Consider the following 19,537-nt stretch of genomic DNA (forward strand, 5'->3'; position numbering starts at 1 on the left):
TAACTTGGAACTTTCAGAAATGTACTCTGACATGGGTCACTGCTTCCAGGAAAGAAGGTGATATAAAACAAACCTGGAGTAAGAACTCTAGCTTAGATGTACAGGGAGCTTTTAATGGGCAGTCAAAGAAGGAGGCACTAGGTGAAGAGAGCAGATGCTTTGTCAGAGGTGACTTTCACTGAGAGTTTTCAAGGAAAAGTGAAAACGTTTCGGGAGGGAATTTCTGAGGGGAGGGACAAAAATGGTTGAACAAAGAGACCTTGGGGTGCAGATTCATAGCTCCTTGAAAGTGGAGTTGCAGGTAGATAGGATAGTGAAGAAGGTATTTGGTATACTTACTTTTATTGGTCAGAGTATTGAGTACAGGAGTTGGGAGGTCATGCTGCGGCTATACAGGACATAGGTTAGGCCACTGTTGGAATATTGCGTGCAATTCTGGTCTCCTCCCTATCGGAAAGATGTTGTGAAACTTGAAAGGGTTTCGAAAAGATTTACAAGGATGTTGCTCGGGTTGGAGGATCTGAGAAATAGGGAGAGGCTGAACAGGCTGGGGCTGTTTTCCCTGGAGCATCGGAGGCTGAGGGGTGACCTAATTAAAGGTTTACAAAATTATGAGGGGCATGGATAGGATAAATAGACAAAGTCTTTTCCCTGGGGTGGGGGAGTCCAGAACTAGAGGGCATAGGTTTAGGGTGACAGGGGAAAGACATAAAAGGGACTTAAGTGACTACTTTTTCACGCAGAAGGTGGTACGTGTATGGAATGAGCTGCCAGGGGAAGTGGTGGAGGCTGGTACAATTGCAACATTTAAAAGGCTTTTAGATGGGTATATGAATAGGAAGGGTTTGGAGGGATATGGGCCGGGTGCTGGCAGGTGGGACTAGATTGGGTTGGGATATCTGGTCAGCATGGATGGGCTGGACCGAAGGGTCTGTTTCCATGCTGTACATCTCTATGACTCTATGACTCTAAGTGAGGGCTGCAGATGCTGGAGAGTCAGAGTCAAAAAGCATGGTGCTGGAAAAGCACATCAGGTCAGGCAGCATCCAAGGAACAGGAGATTTGATGTTTCAGGTATCCCACCTACCTTGCCCCCAGCCCCACCTCCAGCCTCTATTTATCTCTTAGCCTCCTTTCATCTTCCATATTCTTGATGACTCTCCTGCTCCTCGGACGCTGCCTGACCTGCTCTGCTTTTTCCAGCGCCATGCGTTTTGATAAAATGGCTGAACAATTACCATAGTAATCAACGGTAAAAGGCTGGTACGCAGAATGCACAAGACTCCAGAGTTGAAGAAATATCAAGCTTGAGTTGGCTGGAGGAGTTACAGAGATACGGGGAGGTTTGAGGCCATAATAAGCTGAATGGCCTCCTACTGCTCCTATGGAGGTATGGTTAAAGCGGTTTCAGAGGAGTTTAGTCATGAACAAAAAAAAAAGCTGGAGCGTTATCTCCGTTCTTCCGAGTGACCCAGGGGTAGACACCAGAGAGTATCACAGCATGTGGTCCAGCCAGATCTGTTAATGATGAATGGCTAAAGTTATACACCAGGTAGGCTCAGCTCATTGACTAGAAAGAGTGAGTTAGAGCATGGACAGCAAGAAGAGATAGCATAGCAATTACGGAAACGTGGCTCAGGGATGGGCAGGACTGGCAGCTTAATGTTCCAGGATACAAATGCTTCAGGAAGGATAGAAAGGGAGGCAAGAGAGGAGGGGGAGTGGCATTTTTGATAAGGGGTAGCATTGCAGCTGTGCTGAGGGAAGCTATTCCCGGAAATACATCCAGGGAATTATTTGGGTGGAACTGAGAAATAAGAAAGGGATGATCACCTTATTGGGATTGTATTATAGACCCCCCAATAGTCAGAGGGAAATTGAGAAACAAACTTGTAAGGAGATCTCAGCTATTTGTAAGAATAATAGAGTAGTTATGGTAGGGGATTTTAACTTTCCAAACATCGACTGGGATTGCCATAGTGTTAAAGGTTTAGATGGAGAAGAATTTCTTAAGTGTATACAAGACAATTTTCTGATTCAGCATGTGGGTGTACCTACTAGAGAAGGTGCAAAACTTGACCTACTCTTGGGAAATAAGGCAGGGCAAGTGACTGAGGTGTCAGTGGGGGAGCACTTTGGGGCCAGCGACCATAATTCTATTTGTTTTAAAATAGTGATGGAAAAGGATAGACCGGATCTAAAAGTTGAAGTTCTAAATTGGAGAAAGGCCAATTTTGACGGTATTAGGCAAGAACTTTTGAAAGCTGATTGGAGGCAGATGTTTGCAGGTAAAGGGACAGCTGGAAAATGGGAAGCCTTCAGAAATGAGATAACAAGAATCCAGAGAAAGTACATTCCTGTCAGGGTGAAAGGGAAGGCTGGTAGGTATAGGGAATGCTGGATGACTAAAGAAATTGAGGGTTTGGTTAAGAAAAAGAAGGAAGCACATGTAAGGTATAGACAGGACAGATCGAGTGAATCCTTAGAAGAGTAGAAAGAAAGTAGGAGTATACTTAAGAGGGAAATTAGGAGGGCAAAGCAGGGACATGAGATAGCTTTGGCAATTACAATTAAGGAGAATCCAAAGGGTCTTTACAAACATATTAAGGACAAAAGGGTAATTAGGGAGAGAAAGATCAGCAAGGCGGCCTTTGTGTGGAGCCACAGAAAATGGGGGAGATACTAAATGAATGTTTTGCATCAGTATTTACTGTGGAAAATGATATGGAAGATATAGACTGTAGGGAAATAGATAGTGACATCTTGCAAAATGTCCAGATTACAGAGGAGCAAGTGCTGGATATCTTGAAAGGGTTAAAAGTGGATAAATCCCCAGGACCTGATCAGGTGTACCCGAGAAATCTGTGGGAAGCTAGAATGCTGGGCCTCTTGCTGAAATATTTGTATCATTGATAGTCACAAGTGAGGTGCCGGAAGACTGGAGGTTGGCTAACGTGGTGCCACTGTTTAAGAAGGGCGGTAAAGACAAGCCGGGGAACTATAGACCGGTGAGCCTGACCTCAGTGGTGGGCAAGTTGTTGGAGGGAATCCTGAGGGACAGGGTATACATGTATTTGGAAAGGCAAGGACTGATTCGGGATAGTCAACATGGCTTTGTGCGTGGGAAATCATGTCTCACAAACTTGATTGAGTTTTTTGAAGAAGTCACAAAAAAGACGGATGAGGGCAGAGCGGTAGATGTGATCTACATGGACTTCATTAAGGCGTTGGACAAGGTTCCCCATGGGAGACTGATTAGCAAGGTTAGATCTCATGGAATACAGGAGAACGAGCCATTTCGATACAGAACTGGCTCGAAGGTAGAAGACAGAGGGTGGTGGTGGAGGGTTGTTTTTCAGACTGGAGGCCTGTGACCAGTGGAATGCCACAACGATCGGTGCTGGGTCCTCTACTTTTTGTCATTTACATAAATGATTTGGATGCGAGCATAAGAGGTACAGTTTGTAAATTTACAGATGACACCACAATTGGAGGTGTAGTGGACAGCAAAGAGGGTTACCTCAGATTACAGGATCTGGACCAGATGGGCCAATGGGCCGAGAAGTGGCAGATGGAGTTTAATTCAAATAAATGCGAGGTGCTGCATTTTGAGAAAGCAAATCTTACCAGGACTTATACACTTAATGGTAAGGTCCTGGGGAGTGTTGCTGAACAGAGAGACCTTGGACTGCAGGTTCATAGCTCCTTGAATGTGGAGTCGCAGGTTGATAGGATAGTGAAGAAGGTGTTTGGTATGCTTTCCTTTATTGGTCAGAGTATTGAGTACAGGAGTTGGGAGGTCATGTTGCGGCTGTACAGGACATTGGTTAGGCCACTGTTGGAATATTGCATGCAATTCTGGTCTCCTCCCTATCGGAAAGATGTGGTGATACTTGAAAGGGTTCAGAAAAGATTTACAAGGATGTTGCCAGGGTTGGAGGATCTGAGCTACAAGGAGAGGCTGAGCAGGCTGGGGCTGTTTTCCCTGGAGCGTCGGAGGCTGAGGGGTGACCTAATTAAAGGTTTACAAAATTATGAGGGGCATGGATAGGATAAATAGACAAAGTCTTTTCCCTGGTATTGGGGAGTCCAGAACTAGAGGGCATAGGTTTAGGGTGAGAGGGGAAGGATATAAAAGAGACCTAAGGGGCAACCTTTTCACACAGAGGATGGTACATGTATGGAATGAGATGCCAGAGGATAAGGTGGAGGTTGGTACAATTGCAACATTTAAGAGGCATTTGGATGGGTATATGAATAGGAAGGGTTTGGAGGGATATGGGCCGGGTGCTGGGCAGGTGGGACTAGATTGGGTTGGGATATCTGGTCGGCATGGACGGGTTGGACCGAAGGGTCTGTTTCCATGCTGTACATCTCTATGACTCTATGACTCTAAGTAAAGATTTTGCTCAGGACAGGGGCATCAAAAGGTGGAGATGATATATTTGTCAAAGAGTCCATTCAGTGGCACATGTACAATTTGCATTGCCATAGACTTTCTCTTTCTTTACTATTTGAAGGGAGGTACAGTAGTTACGGTTAAATTCTTGTCAGCCAGTGATTGTTTAGCTTGGATTCTGGGAGATCACTGCACTGTGAGCTGGCTGCTGACATTCACATTGCTAAATTTATCTCTAATCTTTTTGGCAAAGTTGTGAATTATTCTGCTGCTGATAAGAAAACTATTTCACAATCTCCAGGAGTCCAGATAGACCAGGGCAGAGTAAAGCTGTTGTAACACTTTGGGGACTCTATGAGGAGAAATTTCTTCACCCAGAAAGTGGTGGTCTGTGGAATTCTCTGCCAGAGAAAGTAGTTGAAGCCAAAATATTTAATATTTTCATGAAGGAGTTCAATACAGTTCTTAGGGCCGAGGTGTGGGGGAAAAGCAGGAACGGGTAAGATGATCAGCCATAATCAGTTAGGAGTTAAACTGAAGAGCAGAACCTCCAAAATAATAATCTCAGGACTACTACCAGAGCCACCAGCGAACTGGCACAGAGTAAACAAGGTGAAGGAGATAAGTACATGCCATAAAGAGCGATGTGGCAGGAATGGGTTTTACTTTGTGGGGTACAGGCACCAGTACTGGGGTAGAAAGAAGCTGTTTCAGTCAGATGGGCTTGACTTGAACCATGCTGAGACCAATGTCCTGGTGAATCAAATAACTACAGCTATAGGAGGGCTTTAAATGAATTAGAGGGAGGAGGCTTTAGGAGAATACGTAGACTCACAAAGTAAGAGGATATTGCCACACTGGAGGGCAACTATTTTAATAATAATAGGCAGAGTGGGACAGGAAAGGCCAGTGTGTGCAAATATTAAAAAGCAGCAGCAAATAGGGTAAAAGGGGGAGAAACGAGTAAACAGGTAAAATTAATGGCTCTTTAATTAAATGTGCATAGTATTCAGAATAAATTTTAAAAATTAGTGGCACAAATAGAAGTTAATGGATATGATGTTGTAGCCATCACAGAGACATGGTTACAAGGAGATCAAAGCTAGAAACTAAACATTCAGGGATATGTGGCTTTTCAAAATGACAGGTAAAAAGGAAAGGGGGGTGGATTAGCTTTGTTAGTATGAGATGGAACGAATACGATAGCAAGAAATAATCTATGATGGGATGATGTAGGAAAGATCAAGGGGAAGAAGATACTGGTGGGAGAAGTCTATCGGCTCCTAACTGTAACTGTTCTGTAGGACAGAGGATAAATCAGGAGATAATGAGGGCACGTAAAAAAAAGCAGTACAACCTAATGTGTTGATTGGGAACATCAAATTAGCAAATGTAAAACATAGAACACAGAGTTGAACAGCATAGAAACAGATCCTTCGGTCCAACTAGCCCACGCTGACCATGTTCCTAAACCTGCCTGCATTTGGCCCATATCCCTCCAAACTTTTCCTATTCAGGTACCTGTCCAAATGTCTTCCAAATGTTGGAACTGTACCTGCACCTATCACTTCCTCTGACAGTTCATTCCACACATAAACCATTCTCTATGTTAAAAGGTTGCCCCTCATGTCCTTTTTAAAACTTTCTCTAAAAATATGACCTGTAGTTTTGAACACACCCACCATGGGGAAAATATCCTTGCTATTCACCTTATCTATGCCCCTCATAATTTTATAAACCTCTATGAGGTCACCCCTCAACCTCCTATGCTCCAGTGAAAAAAGGTCCCAGCCTATCCAGTCTTTTTATAGCCCAAATCCTCCATTCCTGGCAACATCCTAGTTAATCTTTTCTGAACCACCTTCAATTTAGTGATAGCCTTCCTATAGCAGGGCAACCAGAATTGTGCACAGTACTCCAGAAAAGGCCTCACCAATGTCCTGTACAACCTCAAAATGAGCAAAACATGACTGTTACCTTTCTCTTTTTTGTGTGATTATGGATCATAAACATGAATCAGCTAGCAGTATATTGAACTATTAAAAGATACATGTTTTAATTATTTTTTTTAAAGTGGACATGCAGTCAAATTTTTTAAAAAGTTGTAAATTCTGAGCAATACAATTTGTGACTGAAAGGCCTATGTGGATTATCCCCTGCATAGAGGGAGATAATGGAAAATCACACTCGATGGGTATCAAATAAACTGCAAACTGAACTGTAATTGCCTGTGAATTTTCTCAGGCTGTGCACATGAAGGAAGAAGAGAGAGCATTTTGGGGAAAAGGCATGTTTGTGATTAAAAGCTGGTGAAAATCCTGGTCGGTTTGTGATACTGTTTGCTGTAAGCATTGTAGAAGTCGCCAAGAGGAAGAATTCATAGTGTATTTGGGAGTTTCCTGGAAAAATATGTTGTGGATCCAATGAGGGATCAGGCGATTTTGGATGTAGTAATTAGTAATGAGGTAAGTTTAATAAATTATGTGAGTAAAGGATCATCGAGGGAACAGTGACAATAACATGGTAGAGTTTAGCATTTGGTTGGAGAGGAGAAACTTGGGTTGGAATCAACTGTGCTAAACTCAAATAAGGGTATTTAAGAAATATTTAAGATATTCCAGATATTTAAGAAAATAATGCATGACTCATAGCCAAGATATAACTCACTGAGGTAGAGGAATTCTAGGAAGAGGATAAACTGACCACTGCTACCCAGGGAAGTTAAAGATAGCATCAAATTAAAAGAAAAAAAACATATAATACAGCAAAGATTAGTGGTATACCAGAGGACTGGGAAAGTTTTAAAGCCAACAAAAGATGACCAAAAATAATAAAGAGGAAGCATTGAAACTTTGAGGGTAAACTAGCAACTAATATAAAGACAAAGCTTCTTTAAATATGTAAAAAGGAACAGAGAGACCAAAGGGAACATAGACCACTTAGAGAACAAGGCTGGGAGAAAGAAATAGCAGAGGAGTTAAGCAAGAACTTTGCATCAATCTTCATGATAGAGGACACTGACGGCATTCCAAAAAATATGTAATAATCAAGAGGTTAAAGGTTTTTAATCAATAAGGGGATCAAGGGTTATGGGAATAAGGCAGGAAAGTGGAGGTGAGGATTATCACCCATTACTGGAATCATATGTAGGCCAGCCAGGTAAGGATGACAGATTTCTTTCCTGAACAAGCACTTGTGAACCAAATGGTTTTTACAATGATTGACATAGTCGCTGTTGGGACCTTTAGCTCTTTATTCCAGACTTTATTGAATTCACATTTCACTGTTTGCCACGGTGAGATTCAAACCTGTGTCCAGGGAATATCAATCTTGAGTTCTGATTTACTCATACACTGTATTACCGCTCTGCACTGCCTCCCCTTGAGTACATAGAACAGAAGTATGTTTCATTGACCCTATCTAATGCTTTGGTCAACAGAGTATGAAAATCTCTTGGAGTCTAAATCCTGACCTGGGCTCAGAGATTTCAAACTTAGGCTAGATTTCCAAACAGAGATCCTAAGGTTGCATAACATGTTCACAAGCTACACCTTTCTCCCAATTTAACCCCCCTCCACATATTTACATCCCTTGGTACAGACCATCTTCACAATTGTCAACCCACAGAACATTTGTCAATATTTCCCTAATCGCACACTACTCAACAGTTGGGAAATTTGTTAGGAACAATCATCATCTGCTGGCAGAGGAGCAATAACATTCTACCAAAACACTTTTAAAAACAAATGCTGAACCAAAATCAGGAGCACACTGTCATTGTTTGTACTTTTTTCCCCTTCTACGTCTATTTGTCATCTGAACTTTGAGCCGTACCAATCACTGATCCAAGTCCAAATGATAATGAAAATTGATTTTGATTTATGTGTGCAGTTCTGGACTCTCTGTCCAAATCAAATAAACCCCATACATCTGTATTATTAGTGTCACTCAGCACTTTTTGGAAGGTTTGGATCATGTCCTTCCTACAGTTAATTGTATATCAATTGTCTTTAATTATATGCAGGTGATGGACATTAATTAGAGTTTCACCCAAGCACATATAAAGAAACATTACAGCTCCGATAGTATCTCTATCTGTGAGCCACATGGTTCAGGTTCAACTTCCACCTGCCTCAAGTGTATCGTAACATGTCCAAACAAGTTGATTGAAAATAATTATAAACCAACATGGTTTTGTGGCAGCGGTAGTGTCCCTATCTATGGGCTAGAAGTTGCTTCAGTATGCAATGATCATGGAGATGTGCAATAGCATGTCCAACAAGGTTGATTTTAAAAAATGTATATGTATAAATAAATATTTCCCTTTTAAGGAAGTGTCACACATTTTTTGATTTGGTTAATTTCAATTGATGGAATTATTTTGATTTTGACTTCAAACGTGTATAAAGAAACATTTACTGAAAATTCTAGTCTGGTTGAATTAGGAGTATACTTGTAATGTTCCACTCTGTAAATAAATGTAAGCCTGAGTAAAGATTGGTTACTGTGTTCTATTACAAAAAGCCAGTGAAAGTACTGGAGCCAATCTTTACTCCCCCAAATATTATCCCTCTCCCCAATAAAAACATGTTAATCGACACAGTCCTCTCCTTGTATTACAGCTGCTCAACCCACCAATGTTGTTTTAAATGACTTTGACGATTAACTTAATTTCTGCTAGTTTCCAGTCACCTGAAGCAGCTCCAGGCTTTATAAAGGTCTGAAAAATCTTAACCAAAGCCTCACCTATTTCATCTGTGATTTCCTGGAGGATTCTAGGGTGTGTCCCTTCCAATCCAGGTGTCACAGACTCATCTTATTTCTGCCAATATTCCCCAAGAAAATTATCCCCAAATCTCAAGATACATGAAGCAGGCAGACAATTATTTTGTTTGGATGAAACACTCAAAAATGCTGCAGTGATTTATATCTTCCTCATAATTTTACTAATATACAAGTACCTGACATAATCAGTCGGCATACAAGAGAAAAAAATTGTAGGTCGCACCCTTACGAGGAACGAGCACACTTGGGATGAACGTCAAGTTTTATGGGTTTTCTTTTCGCAGCAGTGAATGCTGCCAAGAGGCAGGTCTGTGCTAGTCTGTGATTTTTTTAACATAGATTTGCATTGTGGTTCAGTGGGTATTTATCTGACAGCTTTTTAATTGTGCTATTTCCTGCTCCTCCCCCCAACCTCCCCAATAATGCTTTTGTGATGCAACTTCCATTTTAAAATAACTAGCTTGCTGCCTTCATAGCTCAGTGGGCAAAGGCAGCAAATACATCAAATAACATTATCCCTTCCCCACAACCCCATCCCAGAGCTGAGCTCAGGTAGGACAGCAGTGGTGTGAGGGGAATAGTCAAGACGGCTCTGCTACCCGATGGGTTTTCTCTTGACACCACAGTTGGAAAGTGAATGCAGGAGCTCAGTCCTGGTTTTGGCAGTGATCCTCTCTAGTGATTGAATATCTGGGCTCAGCAATGTCTGGTTAGTAGCACTCTTTTCTGAGTTAGAAGATTGTGGGTTCACCTCACAGACCAGAGACCTGAGGATGTAAACATAGGTTGACTCACCTGTGCAGTACTAAGGGTGTTCTGCACTGCTGGAAATGCTGATTTTCGGATGAGATGTTAAATTGAGGCCTCACCTGTCCTTCAGGTCAACGTAAAAGACCCACAACTTCTATCCCACAGAAGGGCAGAGATGATCTCTTCAGTCTCCTGGTCAATTTTTCCTTCAACCAATGTCTTAAAATTCTCACATTGTTGCTGTGGGATCATACTGTGTACAATTAACTGTTATGGTGCCTACATTTCAAAAGCACTTCATTGGTTGTCATGTGTTTGGGGGTGCCCTGAGATCATGAAAGATGCAATGTTAATGCATTGTCTGTGCTTACTTTGATGAAGAGTGGCCATTTTGGAAACATGGTCAAGTATGTTCAGTCCACATTCCAAGCAACATGGGAGAAAGAAATGGACAATAAGGACTGTGGAGGGAAATGCATTTGGTTCATGCCTCACTGTTAACTATAAGATTCTGGGCTAGATTTGACGTTTGATGGCACAGTGCCTCTGTTGAATATTGGGCTTTTGGACAAAGATGGAATTAGGGTTGGTACTGATGCCTCCCATTGGAGATTGACAGTCATTGCTGAAGCTCCAGTGATAAGCCGCCACATCAGTCTCGTGTGGTATTGAAGCTTTGAGGAAAGAAGGGGAGTTGTTAAATTTCTCCAAGAGAAAAAAATAAAGTATCTCCCAGGGACTTCATTCTATATTATTTGATGCAAGAGTTGTTACTGTGGTGGAGCTGCAAAATGGCCAAATCTGGGAACTGGCACTATTTATCCTTCATGTTTTGATTACACTTTCAGATTACACAGAACAATGTTATCACTGCATGCAAATCTACGTTATCAGTTCTACCAGTAAATCAAGCCAACAGTGTTTACCATACATAGTTTCACATTTGAGTTGAGCAGGTGAATGATGAGCCAAGTTTTGAAATCACAATGCCACACTTGATTGGAAGGCTTTCGTGCTATGTCATGTTTCAAAGATTGTGGCATTAACCACCAATGTACCTGTTTATCTTTTATGGTCATGACTACTAATTAAGGTTAATTTATTTTGAACTGTATGCCATTCACCCTATTGAACCTGTTCTGCCATTTTGTTAGCCATCGTTATTCTTTTAATCACAATTTCATGTCCTTTCTCCATATCTTGTATCTTTCTATCCCAAGGAAACATCTTAACTTGGATTACCGCCATTGACTTGATGTTTAAGGTTTTTAAGGCCAGTGCATTCCACATTCTCAAGCTCTTTCTGTGAATTGGTTTCTTATACATTCAACTTTAACAAGTTCAGCTTAAATTTGAAGATTGTTATTCTTTATTTTGGATCCCCTTATTTGAGGGAACAATCATTTCCTCTACCAATGCTTGTTAGTTCCCTTTATTAATGTAAATACCTCAGTTATTCCTTAGTCTCTTCATTTTCAAGGAATAGAACCCAAATGTATCCAATTTGTCATTGTGATTTTTTTTTTGAAAACTGTCTGAACAATACATCTTTGAAAAGTTGCATTAGTTTTGGGGGGAAATGGAACAGAGTCTCCAGGGGTTAGATTACCTGGAGAGATCATCCAAACTAAGGTTAGATAGTGAAGAATTTGGAAGATAAACAATTGGTTAACTTAACATGTTCAAGATATTGAGGGGTGTGTGAGGCTAGATCGAAATAATTTCTACTGGTTGGGAGTCTGTGACAGGTCATACCCTAAAAATTAGAGCCAAGCAAATCAGAAGTCTAGTTTGGAATTATTGTTACATATACAGTATGGTAGATGTATGGAATCTCTTTTACAAATGGTTGTCCAAATTGGGTCAATTATTATTTTTAAGTTTGTGAGATTGATAAAGTTTTGATAACTAGAGGCAATAAGGGATATGGAGTCACAGCAAACTGATGGAATTGGGTTGCAGATCAGCCATGATCGGGTTGATTGAATAGTGATACAAGCTCAAGGGCTGCCTACAGTTCCCTGATGAAATGCTGAGTCATCGCTGGACTTTGTCCAAGACCTGCACATTCTTTCTAAGGTGGGACACCCAGAACAGAACACAGTATTCTCAATGAGGTCTGAAGAGCACTCTGTTTAAGTGCAGCAGTACTGGCTTGCTTTTTATATTCTGTATGCATCTTTTGTGATGAAGCCCAGTGTCTCATTAGCAGTTGATTGCTTGTTCCAGGTACCAAACCTTGCCGCCCATATTCTAATTCACAACAAAATCCTGCTCACCTATCAACCTTTGCCTTGATTTAAAAATCCTCATCTTTGTTTTCAAATCCTTCCCTGTTCTTAGTCCTCCTTAACTCTGCTCCTCTACATCATAACCCTCCGAGATTTCTGAAACCTCCAATTTAGGCTTGTTGCACATCTCTGATGTACATCTCTTCATTTTTAGTGGCAATGTCTTTAGCTACCTGGGCACCCAGCTCTGAAATTCCCTTCCTAAAACGCTCCACCACATGTTTTCCTCCTTTTAAGATGCTCCTTGAGAAAGTACCTCTTTGACCAAGGTCATATGCTCTAATGAAAGCAGAAATTGCTGGAGAAACTCAGCAGCTCTGGCAGTATCTGTGGAGAGAAAGCAGAGTTAATGTTTTGGGTCCACTGAAAGGTCACTTCACTAAACCCAAAACATCTACTCTGTTAAAAGCACAGAATAGTTACTGATGCACTGGGTCAGACAATAAGAAGTTACTGGATCAGTGGTGCTGGAAGAGCACAGCAGTTCAGCCTGAACTGCTGATCCAGAATCTGGTTTCCAGCATCTGCAGTTATTGTTTTTACCTAATAAGAAGTTACTGTTCAGTATCTGTAAAAATATTCTGTTTATGCAAATCTAGTACACTATAGCTTGTCTTACACTGTGCACTGTGATCTGAAATGAGAAACCACCTCAATAAGGGAGCAAAACTATGAATGGAACAAAATTGATGATGAAGGAACTGATACTTGTGATTTCTTAATACACAAGCTTTACCCAATAGGTGTACTCTGCCTCTAGGATTTAATAAAAAGACAACAAGAAACTGAATTAACTGGTGAATGTAAACTCTTGTTTACTGAAAGTGTCTCTGTTTGTGTTTTTTCAGTGTGTGCTGGCACAGAAAATAAGTTGAGTTCACTATCTGGCCTCGAGCAGCAGTACCAGCAACTCCAGAAGATGTACACGAACTGCGAGATTGTGATGGGCAACTTGGAGATCACAAACATCGATGCTAACCGCAACCTCACATTCCTGAGGGTAGGGACAAAAAGCCATTCTCTGTAAACGGCAGAATAACACAGGCATTTTGCATATTTGACTTGTAACGTGTTCTGTGTGCATTTATCATTTAAAATCCTCATTCTTACTTTCAAGTACCTCCTTAGATTCACTTCTTTCCTATCTCTAGAACTTCTTACAACCCTCTGGCATATCTGAACTTGACTAATTCCAGCTTTTTTTTAGCATTCCTGACTTTGGTGGTCTTACATTCAGCTGCCCAGGACCCAAGCTTTGAAAAATCCATGATGCCCCTCTCTTCCTTTTAAGATGTCCCTTAAAATCTACCTCTTGGATTGAGATTTAGATCATGTGTCCAAATATATCCTAATGTGGCTTGATGTCAAAGTTTTATTGATGATGTTCTGAAATGCTTGGGATGTTTTCTATGTTAAAGATGCTATATTATATAAATGCAATTTGTTCACAATCTAAGAAATAGTAATCTCTATTTAACGTTTATTGGCCTTAATTAATTTTGGTTCATATTCACAAGTGTTCATTGTCTCAGAAAATATGATGATTGTTGATGATCTTTTTCTTGATTTCACAATTCAGGTCCTTTCACCAACACAAAATTGTTATGTATATTTGGGCAGAATGGTTGTGATTAGCACTCATTATTTGTATCAAAGATCTATTGAATGTTGGTCTCTTACCTTTTTCAATTCCCACTTGTGTCGAGGATTCTCAGCTCAATGGCTTTGATTCTGAAATCCTGAAAAGCAGAATGGAAAGATGTGGTAAATTCTGTGAATGGGAAGATTCTGTTCTAAGTATACCAGCAAGTCCTACCAACATGCCACTGGAGTAACCCAGGCTTGAGAAGTCTCTTGGTTAAGTAACACTATTCTGAAAGTAAATCGGTCAAGCTGATCAGAATTTGAATTCAGATGATTTAGGCTCCAGTCTGACTGTCAGAGGCTGGACAATCATAGTGTCGGCAAGGCCATAAAAATGGTTGAACTAGGATATGAAACACTTTGCTGTACAATGGTCACTGAAATTAGTTTTCTACCCTTGAACAAGGTTGAGGAAAACACACAGGTTATTGAACAATGACCCCATTCTCCATGCTCTCCACTCGTTCCAATCTCCAAAACATAACCTCCACAGTCAAACAGTTCCCTGAAACTCCATCCAAGATCAGATATAGAAATGATTGCCTTCGAAAGAGGTTAGGTACCAGAGGTTTACCAGCATATATGAAACCTAACCCCAGCAAGTCACTGAGGAAAAATAAAGGTTGAATAAAACCCCAAGATATCTGAAACTCCTGCTCTCTTTCCACTCTCCCTATATTTACATGTACAATAGCTACAGTCAAATGTCTCCAGCCAATAAACATTTCTAAGGACATCACAAGCATTGCTCCTTCAACAATTTTGACTCGTCCCTTGTAGTTTGGACAATTCACTTCATGACACTATTTAAGAAAGGTGGTAAGGAAAAGCCAGGGACTTATAGACCAGTGAGCCTGACATCAGCGGTGGGCAAGTTATTGGAGACAATCCTGAGGGACAGGATTTACATGTATTTGAATAGGCAAGGACTGATTGGGGATAGTCGACATGGCTTTGTGCATGGGAAATCATGTTTCACAAACTTGATTGAGTTTTTTGAAGAAGTAACAAAGATGAGGGAAGAGCAGTGGACATGATCTGTATGGACTTCAGTAAGGTGTTTGACAAGATTCCTCATGGTAGACTGGTGAGCAAGATTAGGTCACATGGAATAGAGAGAACTAGCCATTTGGATACAGAACTGGCTCGAAGGTAGAAGCTAGAGGGTGGTGGTGGAGGGTTGCCTTTCAGACTGGAGGCCTGTGACCAGTGGAGTGCCACAAGGATCAGTGCTGGGTCTACTACTTTTTGTCATTTATAAAAATGATTTGGATGTGAACATAGGAGGTATGGTTGGTAAGTTTGCAGATGACACCAAAATTGGAGGTGTAGTAGAAAATGAAGAAGGTTACTTCAGAGTACAATGGGATCTCGATCATATGGGACAATGGGCCGAGGAGTGGCAGATGGAGTTTAATTTAGATAAATGCGAGGTGCTGCATTTTAGAAAGGCAAATCAGAGCAGGATTTGTACACTTAATGGTAAGGTCCTGGGGAGTGTTGCTGAACAAAGAGACCTTGGAGTGCAGGTTCATAGCTCCTTGAAAGTGGAGTCACAGGTAGATAAGATAGTGAAGAAGGCGTTTGGTATGCTTTCCTTTATTGGTCAGAGTATTGAGTACAGGAGTTGGGAGGACATGTGGCGGCTGCACAGGACATTGGTTAGGCCACTGTTGGAATATTGGTGCAATTCTGGTCTCCTTCCTTTTGGAAAGATGTTGTGAAACTTGAAAGAGTTCAGAAAAGATTTACAAGGATGTTGCCAGGGTTGGAGGATTTGAGCTATAGGAAGCGGCTGAATAGGCCGGGGCTGTTTTCCCTGGAGCCTGGAGCTTTAGAGGCTGAGGGGTGACCTTATGTCAGTATATAAAATCATGAAGGGCATGGATAGGGTAAACAGACAAAGTATTTTCCTTGGGGTGGAGGAGTCCAGAACTAGAGGGCAAAGGTTTAGGGTCAGAGGGGAAAGATTTAAAAGGGACCTGAGGGGCAACGTTTTCACGCAGAGGGTGATGTGTGTCTGGAATGAGCTGCCAGAGGAAGTGGTGGAGGCATTACACCCGAAGTGTCAACTTCTCCACCTCCTGATGCTGCCTGGCTTACTGTGTTCTTCCAGCCTCCTGTCTGTCCACAGAGGAAGTGGTGTAGGTTGGTACAATGACAACATTTAAGATACACCTGGATGGGTATATGAATGGGAAGGGTTTCGAGGGATATGGGCCAAGCGCTGGCAAATGGGATTAAATTAATGTAGGATATCTGGTTGGCATGTAAGGGTTGGGCCAAAGAGTCTTTTGTTTCCATGCTGTACATTTCTATGACTCTACGTATTTTACAGTGTGCTCCTTACTGCGAGGGGTAATGGCTGTCTTTAAGAGGTCTCAGTGAAGCTAATTTCCTGCACCACTATCAACCCATCCCAATGGGTAATGCTGGCTGCAACATGGTTGTATTCAGCATGGTTCCTGCAACTCTGCTTTGCACAGCTGAAATTATAGGCCAAGGTGTTTACTTCACTTGCCATCAGTTTTCTTTCGTGTAAATCCAAGAAAAGCGATGGGACCAGATGGAGTACCAGGCCATGCACTCAGAGCATGCTCAGATCAACTGGCAGAGGTCTTCTCGGACATCTTCAACCTCTCCCTGCAGCAGGCCACTGTCCCTGCCTGTTTCAAGAGGGCCAACATCATCCCTGTGCCAAAGAAGGCTCATGCAGCATGTCTGAATGACTACCTTTCAGAGGCCCTAACTTCAGTGGTCATGAAGTGCTTTGAAAGGTTGGTCATGGCAATAATCAACTCTAGCCTCCCCACTACTCTTGACTCCTCCCTAGAACATCTTGACACCAAGAACAGCTACATAAGAATCCTACTCATTGACTACAGTTCAGCCTTCAACACTATTATCCCCTTGAGGCTGATTATGAAACTTAGTGATCTTGGACTAAGCTCCACTCTCTGTAACTGGATCCTCAGTTTCCTGACCCACAGGCCACAATCAGTGAAGACTGGGCACAATATTTCATCCTCATTAACACTCAACACTGGATCCCCTAGGGGTGTGTACTCAGTCCCCTACTGTACTCACTGTCTACCCATGACTGCGTTGCCAAATACCAGACTAATGCCATTTACAAATTCGCTGATGACGCCACCATAGTCAGTCGAATCTCAGATGGCGATGAAACAGACTACAGGCAGGAGGTGGAAGACCTGGAAAAATGGTACACTGAGAACAACCTAGCTCTCAATGCCAGAAGAACCAAGGAACGCATGCCCCCCTATTCATTAACAGCACAGAGGGGGGACAAGTGGAGAGTGTCAAGCTCCTGGGAGTGATCATCACAGCAAGCTTTCTTGGACTCTTCATGTGGACACACTGGTTACAAAGGTCCAACAACGTCTCTTCTTTCTCAAATAGCTGAGGAAATTTGGCATGGCAGCGAATACCTTTGCCAATGTTTATAGGTGCGCCATCGAGAGCATTCTGTCTGGATGTATCACTACCTGGTATGGCAACTGTACCATTCAAGATTGGAGACGGTTACAGAGAGTGGTGAACTCAGCCCGGACAATCACAAAGGCCAACCTCCCATCTACAGAATCCATCTACCAGGCCCACTGTCAAGGAAAGGCCGCCAGCATTCTCAAAGATCCATCCCACCCTGGCAATGTTTTTCTACAACCTCTACCATCAGGGAGAAGGTACAGAAGCCTGAACACACGCACCAGCCGGTTTCAAAACAGTTTCTACCCTACTGTTGTTAGAATACTGAATGGACTCACAAACTCTTTTAACATTCACCTGTACCTGTGTTTTTGTTTTTGCTACTGTTTACCTATTATTTACTATCTATGCTACTTAACTTTGTGATCTGCCTGTATTGCTTGCAAGGCAAAGCTTTTCACTGTGCCTCAGTACACGTGACTATAAATTCAATTCAATTCAATTCATTTCTTTAATCTTAACTGATGAGGCTTCTATATTTCTTGGCAACAGTACATTGATTTCCATCCAGTCTTGACTGGATGTTTTTTTTCTGTCTACTGACCGACTATAAATAAGTTCTTTCTGAGGATTTTGTGGCTCTTGCACCTTATGCAAAAAGGATGAAACCATTTTGTCAAATAAACATTATTAGATTGAGTCAAATGAGAGCAGCATTTCTCACCACACTGTGAGCCTGCTTTCACTCAGTCATTTTGTGCTTAATCGTTGAGTGGGTTATGATGTCTTCATTCTGAGGACAGTGATTCCTCCTGCTGCTGTACTGTTCTGTGGGTTGAGTAACACAACTTTCACACAAGTGGCCCTTGTGGTAGAGTAGTGAGAGTGGGCACCTCCGGGCTGCCGAATTAGTCAGTGCCCAGGGTGATCTGCTCCTGTCTGTGTTCGCCAGCCCATGATAGTCCATCTCTTAAAATAAATGCTGACAAGCACAGAATTGGAAAACCCCAGGCAGGTCCTTGAGAGAAGAGTGGAAAATTTGGGGGTGGGTTTTGGAGTGGGAACGGGGATGCTGCAGAGGAGCGAGATCCAATTACACTTTTTTTTAAAACATGCATTTATTTAGTCAAGGCAAACGTTCCCTATTTTTAAACTTTACATCACACCAGCTGGACTGAGAGGACTTCAAGGTCAGCATGTGTGAAGTCAATATGCACAGTATGGAGGCTATCCAGCCACAACAGGCTTCTCTGCAGCTGTCAATCTTCACTCAGAACTCGCAGTGAGCATGATCTCGGTTAATCCAGAATCAGCGGCTGCTGCTGACTTGTGAATGCTTCCTGACTCTGCAGGTCTTTATGGCTGTTCCTAATGGGTTAGCCCAGACACTGTATGGCAGTAGGCTATTTGGTTATGGATAGGATCACACCTGCCCTATCCTTTCTTCACCCAGCATCCGCACACGTTCGTTTTCCAGTGGGGATTACAAGAGAAAGAGCTGTTGCTCAATAATTATTTCTTTCCATGAGGGCTAAAGAGGTAATTTATAGCTTCTAACAATTGCCCATGCTGAGATCAGCTCACTCCACGCTCTTGATCTGTGTGACTCAGTGCTTTGCTGGGAGGAGCATTTACAAAGCCAGGAAAAGGACAGAGAGAAAGTATTCAGAGCCATTGGATGTCTTAAAGCACTTTACATCCAATAAAGTACTTGAGAGGTACACTTAAGGTTGCAATGTAGAAAATGCAGAAGCCAAGCTGTGCACAGCAAACTCCCACAAACAGCAATATGATATTAATCAGATCATTATCGATTTTAGTGATGTTGGTTGAGGGATAAATCTTAACCTGGACACAAAGGAAAAACCTTTTGCTCTTTTTAATAATCATACCCTGGGATCGTTCATGTCCACCAAAGCAAGTAGGTGAGACCTTTGTATAAAATCTTGTCTGAAATCCTTATTTCATCTAAAGAAAGGCTTACATTTATATTGTGCATTTCATGACCTCAGCATGTTTCAAAGCACTTTATTTATTTAATAGATGTTTTATTGAAAATTTCCAAAGCACTTTATTGCCAATGAAATAATTTTGAAGCACATACATTATTGCAATGTCACTGCTGCTCCGAGAAATCCAAAATCCCTCTTGTTACAACCAGATCCTGGGCGAGGTTCCCTAATTTGTTCCAGTTGCAGACAGAATATCCCAAATTGTTAAA

General features: G+C 41.8%; 1 protein-coding gene across 2 annotated transcripts in view; it reads left to right on the plus strand.

Moving 5' to 3' along the window:
- LOC132805819 (receptor tyrosine-protein kinase erbB-4-like) overlaps nt 1–19,537 on the plus strand; it is a 172,141-nt gene that overhangs the window by 76,667 nt on the left and 75,937 nt on the right. For both annotated transcript variants that reach the window (XM_060821106.1, XM_060821108.1), the window contains exon 2: nt 13,074–13,225. In XM_060821106.1, coding sequence (XP_060677089.1) covers nt 13,074–13,225 — 152 coding nt within the window. The remainder of the gene's footprint in view (nt 1–13,073; nt 13,226–19,537) is intronic.

The sequence above is a fragment of the Hemiscyllium ocellatum genome, chromosome X (assembly GCF_020745735.1).
Source record: "Hemiscyllium ocellatum isolate sHemOce1 chromosome X, sHemOce1.pat.X.cur, whole genome shotgun sequence".
Classification (NCBI taxonomy): Eukaryota; Metazoa; Chordata; class Chondrichthyes; order Orectolobiformes; family Hemiscylliidae; genus Hemiscyllium; species Hemiscyllium ocellatum.